The 8,436-nt window shown below is 44.0% G+C and overlaps 1 protein-coding gene across 1 annotated transcript; it reads right to left on the bottom strand.

Moving 5' to 3' along the window:
• Positions 1–911: 911 nt before the first annotated feature.
• Positions 912–7,403, bottom strand: LOC307089953 (inactive all-trans-retinol 13,14-reductase; the record flags this gene model as incomplete). Its single annotated transcript, XM_079756444.1, has 11 exons — positions 912–1,081; positions 1,618–1,777; positions 2,377–2,543; positions 2,895–3,004; positions 3,183–3,321; positions 3,681–3,800; positions 3,916–4,113; positions 4,437–4,632; positions 4,856–5,097; positions 5,570–5,752; positions 7,247–7,403. 11 exons carry the CDS (start codon positions 7,401–7,403, stop codon positions 912–914), a joined length of 1,842 nt encoding a protein of 613 aa, XP_079612570.1.
• Positions 7,404–8,436: the final 1,033 nt, after the last annotated feature.

Raw genomic sequence — 8,436 nt, 5'->3', positions numbered from 1 at the left:
TCTCGTGATGCATGTTTTGGGTGGTTGTGCTGATGTTAGGTGAGGCAGTATTTTCTGTATATGGATCGGAACGGAGACCTCTGTTGTATTGATGGTGAGAAAAGGTCTCAAAATGGGCCCTCCCTGTGCCTTAGTTACTTACCTGTCCATCATACATCTAGGTGGACACACCCGCTTGTGTTGTCACTAAGGCACAGGAAAAGTCCGATTTTCAAACAGCTTGTAATGGCTCATCAAGCTCACACCTTGTGCTAAAATAGGGGCCCTTTAAGTTAAGGGGAGGTTAGCTTTACTGATAGTGAGTATGCTTAGTAGAAATGAAATTGAACATTGATGAAAGAATGATAGAAAAGCAGTTTATTAGAAATGGTGAATAACAACTATCTGCTTTGAAGAAAACAACTGCACTGACAGCGTTGTTCCTCAAGTTCAAATGGTATTGTTGTGAGGTTTTTTTTTGCATACAAGTTTGAAACATTGATAGTGGTTTTACCCAAACTTATCAATACTGTTTTATGTTGACATTTTTGTTAGAGAAAACCCTGTGTGTATATATACATTTTCAAATACATTGAATATCTTTACACAAGTAATCAAATCATATACAATATACATCTTAGGCCTTCATGTATCGCCGTTGAATTTCTACACATGTTTGTCCCTGCATTATATCGACATTTATAAATTAAGACACATAACAATATACAGTATTATAACTCATAAGTTAAACGTTCATACTAAAAAGGATAGGGCACACACACATATATGGTGCATAAATAAACGGTTAAGGAATCTTGTCAGTTCTTTAAAATGGCAACAAGGCCCTCAAGTTACCATGAGTCGGCACCGTTCCTCGCTGAGCCCACGCCGCGGTCCCCACACTGTCCTGTAGGGGCGCTAGAGAGCCGTGTTCACTGCAGCTTCTTCTTGGCCAGTTGGGCCAGCTCCTTGGCCTTCCTCCTCTTCAGCTTCTTCTTCATGAGCAGCAGGTCGATGTAGATGATGTGGTCCAGCACTGTTGCGGCGCAGAGGAGTCCTCCGTGCAGCGCGCCTGCTATCCCGCAGCTAAACACGTCCTGGCCTGGAAACACACAACCACACGCACACACACACAAATACACCGAGGCAGCACACACACACACACACACACAGGCATGCACCCACACACACACACACATTTATGTGAGACATGAATCTAGAATATGACTCTTGTCTCCCTCTAGAGGGATATCAAGTATATTTCACATTTTGCGGATATTTGCCCTTTCACTCATTCTAAAGGAGTACACGGAAACATATGTCCAAAGATACCTGAACAAAAAAAAATATTTTAAGATGGTGATCAACGAATGAAACATTCAGCTTTCGAAATACGTTCTTCGAGGTGAAAGAGACGATGATGAACGCAGTCACACAGAGTCGCATAAACCTGCCGTCTTCGCACGCCTTGACAGAAAATTCTAGCATGACCAAGGAACCGGTTGTGATCGTCCTCCATCGTAATGGTGAAGAAGCCCCAGACAAAGACGGCTTGGCATGTGCTTGACGTCATGCCGAGCGTATCCCCGAGGTATCATTCATCCGCCCCCCGGGCCCCAGAGCGGGGGGGTCCCCTACCTGAGATGTAGAGGTTCTTGACTGGGGTGTTGCAGCGGTTGCGAGCCACGGCCTCGGCCCCGAAGCGGTCCAGGTTGTGCTCGGCGGAGTACATGGCCCCCCGCTGGGAGCCCAGGTAGTGCATGTTGGTCAGGGGGGTCGCCACGTCCTGGAACACCAGCTGAGGAGACACGACCGGGGCTGGAGCTTCACGTACATACTTATTGGATGTTGTACGTCCTGGCACTAAAACACAGTCCTTAACATTGTGCGGCGGCCCACTGCTCCTAGCATAGGATGGGTTAAACGCGTAGAATAAATTGAACCAACCCAGACATACACGTAGCGTATCTTCTTCTTCTTAAGGTAACGCACTAAAGCCAGTACCAAGCTAAAAAACGGATACGAATAATACGATGAGATGCAATTTATCCATCCCAGATGGGACATTCAGGTGCAACAGCGGAAAAGTGTGGAAGAGTAATAGACTGTGTAGCTCAAATGTAGGGAACATTGTCAACAGTCGAGGTCCACAGTATGGAGAGTTTATGCTACATTATTCAAACTGTACCTTTGTATATATTGTACCCTTGTACAGGGGCGTAGGAATGAGTTTAACATTGGGGGGGACACATATCGGAAACCTGACAAATCCGGTATAATTTTTAGGTGGGACAAATGCGCCTGTCTCCGATATTGGAGGGGACACGTCCCCTCCGTCCCCCCCGGTTCCTACGCCCCCATTAGGACGGATGGCACGGGTCTGCATCATCACCGTACCTTGTCTTTGATCTTGGGGAATATGGTGCAGGCCCATTCGAACAGCTTGTTGGCGAACCTCATCTTGTACTGGTGGTACTCGTCTCCTCTCTTGCGCACCGTGGTGTCCGACCACTCCTCAAACCACTCGTATTTGGCCATGGTCAGGATGGTCATGCAGGACTTCCCTGGAGCCCAGGGAACGCACAGGCACATTGGTTACTCCACGCATACACATACATATACACATGCATATACATAAACAAGTGCATATTTAAATCATTGCTACTACATTACTGGATGTGTAGGAATATTTATACATAATATATTTATGTTATTAGTTTCTCTCCAGACCACTACAAAGCTGTTAGATAAGTGGGTGTTTTACTTACTTAACACTTTTAATTGTATATTATTTTGTATGTTTTTCTATTTTGGTTTATTTGTATTTGGTATTTGTACCCATCACCAATATACATTTCAGTTTGCAGAAAGTAGTAGCAGTAACAGTACTGGGAGGAATAGGAGTAGGTTAGTACCTGGGTGTCTGATCTTGGCCTCAGGGTCTTTGACTGAAGGCATTGTGATGAACATCATGGGAATGTTCTCAGGAGCGTCATCCTTGCCCAGAGCGAAGAATTCCTCCATCCTGCAATAAACATTAATGGTCGCAGCTTGTTTTTTTATTTGAATAGCAACTCAATATACTTGAGACAGATGATTCACTTCCACTAGAACGCGAACGCTTGGGAACGTACTTTGCACAACTGATACAACAGCACCACCATGTGGGTGAAGAACGCTACTACAGTCACACTTGCACTTACGATCTGTCCATGTCGTTGTTCTTGAACAACCAGAAGTTGGTGGACACGAGACCCAGCTCCTCGGCGGTTCCATCAAAGCCGGAGAAAACTAGAAACGACCCCCTGCCGTGTTTCATCATGTTGAGGCGCTCCTGGATATCTGAAGCAACCGAGGGAGGGGGGAGCGGAGAATAGAGTCAACTCTGTACCACTGTCACACGCACACGCATGCACACACACACACACACACACACACACACACACACACACACACACACACAGGCGCACACACACACACACACACACGCACACACACACATGCACACACACACACACACACACACACACACAGTGACACACACGCACACCCATACCAATATACACACACACGCACGCACAGTAATTAAGTAGGCAGTTAGTAGACAGAGCGTCACGGCAGGCTGACGCAGACACTATGAAATCAAATTTGACTGATTGGTTACTTAATTGGTGAAATGAAGCAGCGTCATCGTCCCCTACCTGGCTTGATTTGGATCTCGGGAGGCAGAAGCTTCTGGAAGGTGGTGAAGATGCCGCAGTTGGAGATGACCACAGGTGCGTGCACCTCGTGCTCCTCTTGGCCCTTCCTCACTTTCACACCTTTTACAAGACAGAGAAGAGTCCCAGTTTAACTTTGTAATTTCTGATGTAAATGTGTTCATCAGTAATAACTTAAGTTAAGATAACAGTTGATGCGATGGGTCTTTTCCCTCACCATAAGCCTCTCCCTTCTTGTTAACCAGGACTTGAGTGACAGGTGCCCGGACCAGGCAGTTGCCTCCGTATTTCTGGATGGTGCGAATGATGTGGAAAGCGATCTCACTGGCGCCCCCTTTCGGGTAATAGGCGCCTCTCTTGTAGTGGTGGATCAGCAGGGCGTTGATGACGATGCTGGAATCCTTCGGAGGAACGCCTACAGGTAAAACACACAAGACAAGAAATATAAGATCAAGTAAATTGTTAATCTTAATTGTGGTTTTGCCAGGAGTGTTCCTTCACTACAGGAGGCTGTACAGTTGTATTTTGGTGAATCCATTACAATTAAGTACTTTTTAAACTATAAGTACCTGTACAGAAACCAGTATTTAAATCAGTAAAAAGAAATCCTATCCTATAATTCAACATCAAGAAATGTACTGTAAGGATATATATGAATCATTTGACTGTTGTATTATTAAATGGTATTATTATTTGATGATAACTAACTAAATTGTCACATTAACATGGCACACCCACCATAGAAAAGGTATGAGAAGATAACATGGAGGTCCTTGTTGCTGGTCAGTGAGTTCACCACGTCGGTGGCACAGGTCCCACTGAGGTCAAAGATGGGGGACATGAAGTGGGCGATGCCGGTCTTCAGCAGGAACAGGGACAACCACTGTGGGATGAGCTTCAGCGTGGCCAGGTAGTGGGTTTTCTTAGCAGAGATCTGTTGTGGAACACACATTTCAGTCAGTCGGCTGGTTAGTCTTTGGGTCAGTCAGTGGGCTGTTTGGTCAGTTGATTGATTGGTTGGTCGGTTAGTGTGTTTGGTTCCTTGGTTGACCGGTCTGTTGGTTGGTCGGTTGGTCAGTCAGTTGGTTGATTGGTAAGTCGGTTGATCGGTCGGTGAGTTAGCATCGGTCAGTTTTCCTTCGCCCGTACGACCGTACCTTCATGATTTTGAAGAACTCTGTTATGGCGGACGTGTCGTCCGGGAACTGCTTCTTCAGGTGGGCCTCCATCTCCGTCTTGCCGGTGAAGATGGTGTACTCGCGCTTCTCGGCGCCCAGGCCGATCAGGATGGTGTCAAAGTGCTGATCCAGCTCCTGGAACTCCAGCTGGCCCTCACTGATCTGGTCGAAGGCGATGCGGAGCAGGCTGTTCTCGTGGAGCTGCCCGATGTAGTGAAGCCCTGGGTGGGGGGGACAAGGAGTTCAGCACCACCGTTTGGGCTTTACTTCACATTCACTTATCGAGGAAGCAGTTTTATCCAATGCCGTTTAGGAAGGAGGGTTGACAAATCACAGCTTTTAATCAATATTGGACTTGTGGATTCTGAGCGCTATATGAACGCTCGATAGCTGTATTATTTAGAGGACCATGTTAAAGGGGGGTACAGTCACACCCAGCTATTTTGTAGCATTATGAGTGTTCAAACGAAAAAATCGACTCTTCTTCCACCAAAAAGTTGGACCAATCAGATCAACGGAGAACGCGAATGCAGGCCCAATGACACCAACAGTCAAACCTCTCCGCTATTTGGTTGCAGGCGACAGTTTTTTAACATGCGTATGAATCAAGAAACTCTTATATTAGAAAGTAGCCGTGCGTGACGGTCCCCGTTATCAAAAAGGCGATCCCAGTGTTGACCTTGGCCATCTTACCGACATCGAACTCGAAGCCCTTCTCCACGTAGGTGTGGCAGCACCCCCCTGCCTGGTCGTGCTGCTCCAGCAGGAGGACCTTACGGCCCGCCTTGGCCAGCGTGGCGGCCACCGTCAGGCCCCCGATCCCGCTGCCGATCACGATCACGTCCAGGTTCTCCGGGACCTTGTCCACGCTGAAACCTGCAGTCAAGTGCAAACAGCACGCGTGTCACTTCAACACTGCAACCCTTCAACGCCTATGATAAACAGTAGGACCTTGGGCCCAAATACATTGGGTGAAGTTAAACTACCAGATTCAACATTCTACCCCAGTTAAGTATTTAAGTATACACTAGTATTCCAGTAGGATATGGTATGCTAAACTGCGGCTATTATGTCTACATCATGACTGATTTGATAAGAAGACATTTGTCTTAATTGTTGCTCGAATGGACATTTTACTTTTCAAGTACATGTACAGCTCTGACCTAAGTAATTGTGGATGTGTATACCTAGTGGTGTAAACTAGAGTAAATGTACTGATTTGCTTCTTTCCTTATACATTTTGAAAGAAGGATAACAAAGTCTTATAATTTCCACTTTTGAAAGTCTGAAGGTCCTATGACAAAGGCCCTGCAGCCTTATGGCGGTTTAATTGATCTCCCTCCTGGTGGAAGTGATAGTCTTTGATATGTCCTGTAATCTTATTAAGATAAACTACACATGTCTTTATTACATAACCGATCAGTAGTGGGTAGATACATTATCTATGACACAGAAGGTGTATATGATAGATGGTTGATAGAGGCAGCTGGTTCAAACAGCAAACCTATGAAATATATATTGAATTAGATCTGAAGTGAAATGGTAAGCCAAACAATACTACAGATTCTGAGGAAATGTTTGATAAATGATAAAAATCATATGTTTAATTGAGCACCTTTCATCCTCAGAATCAACCCCAAGGAGTTTAACGATGCATTAAACCAATAAAACAGACAGCAAGGAGATACTAAATGGCTAAATTGAAGGTGTCTCTGAATACAAACTGATTGAGGCCTGTTTTGAACGAGTGCCTTCATGCTACGCATTCTGTCGATCTCAGAGGAAATCAGAGAGGAGGCGAAATGTACAGGCAAAACATAATGAGCAGGTGTGGCCATCAGATGACACATCAGATGTGAGTGTTAATGTTTATGCAAACTGCCATCAATAGTTATGAGAAGCTAGTGTTATTATTTTCGAGTCTTATTGGTGCATGATTGTTTTGCTGTCAACGGTAATGTGAATGTTCTGAACACACATAGAGCCTCCCTTAAATATGAGTTGAAATAATCAGGATTTTCTTACATAAATGATGACACAAAATCTTAAATCTTTATGTGATGTTTTAGGATATGCCCAGAAATATGGATATGCCCAGAAGTCCCAGAAAATTAATTTATAAGTGAAGTTATTGCTAAATTAGTTATTTATCAAATTAGCCTACTAATTCTGGTAAAATGCTCTCAATTACTTGTATTAGATACAGTTTACCTCTTTTTACTGATAGATTACTATTGAGCATCCCAGAAAGAGCCACTTGAAACTTAATTCAGGTCGAACAAACACACACATGTATTCGCTGCCCACTTCATATTGTGTTGTACGGTTTCCGTGTGTCCTTGCGTGTCGATGCCAGGAGGACCCCTTTACCTTGCTTAATGACTCGGTCCCTCTTCTTCTGATCAAACTCCCGAGGGCCAGGCGGTCTTACAGACTCCAGGGAAAAGGGGCTCTTTTTGCCAAACAGGTACCAGTAGGTCCCAGCGGCCCATATCAGCGGCAATGCCAAGAAAATCAAAAGCCACATGGTGGACGCGTATAAACGCACTGCCTGGTATCACGCGTGTCTCTTTATTGTGTTTTAGGACTGACTGAAAGTGAATGTGCTAGCGGCATGGTTCACTTTTTATAATACCAAGTGCTGGGGGTGTCCAGAAAACAGGTCAAGAGTCTGATTTGTTACTCAAGGGCATGTTATGACAAGCAATTAAGATAAACCAGAATTAAGATAAACCACAATCAGGATTTGAGAAAAGACATAGTTAGCGTAGACACATATTTACCTGGGCCTGCATGCCACAGCCGTTCACACGAAGCAAAAGCTCTGTTGTGAAGAGATCATCACGAGATCACACGTCATGTTTTACAGTGGCATTTGTTGACATTACATTACATATTCAGCTGACCCTTTTGTCCAAAGCGACTTACAATAATTGTATTCCATAATGAAGATATAACATAATTATAATAATAAGTGCAAGAATTTGAGAGCATGGAAATTCTGAAAATAGGCAAAGCAACTGCATTGGCATATCGTCACCCTCTTAAAGTAATGGCCTAAGTCATATTTTCAAGTTGTTCAGAAAACAGAAAAAACTGAACCATATATAGAGTATATGATATTTATGAATCATTTCAAACACAAAGGTTATGACAATAGATTACTATTGATATACAAATAATGATGTCAGTCAATTGTGTAACATAAGAGGATAAGATGACTTAGGCCAATTTATGAACATGCCTTTGTGATTTACTAAATTTTGAACCTGACTTGGGCCGAATTAATTCTGGAATAAGTGAGGCAAAACAGTGCATTTCTTTTTTTTCCCACTACTGTAACAGACCATGAGGAAGGGTAGGCCTATGCCACAAACATTTGAATATGCTAGTGGAGCACACATAGACTCAGAGGAGACAGAGGGAAGTTTGGCTGTGAATGACACTTTAATTCAGTAAAGCAAACTCAAACGTCACAACTGTAATAACTGTTAGCTAAACCAAACAAATGGCAGGAAAACTTTCCTCTGTGATAATATCAAATGATTTTTGCCTAAGTC

Source organism: Pollachius pollachius (genome assembly GCF_949987615.1).
Source record: "Pollachius pollachius genome assembly, chromosome: 19".
NCBI classification, from domain to species: Eukaryota; Metazoa; Chordata; class Actinopteri; order Gadiformes; family Gadidae; genus Pollachius; species Pollachius pollachius.
The sequence above is the reverse complement of the archived record's forward strand: the minus strand, read 5'-3'. Positions and strand labels throughout refer to the sequence as shown.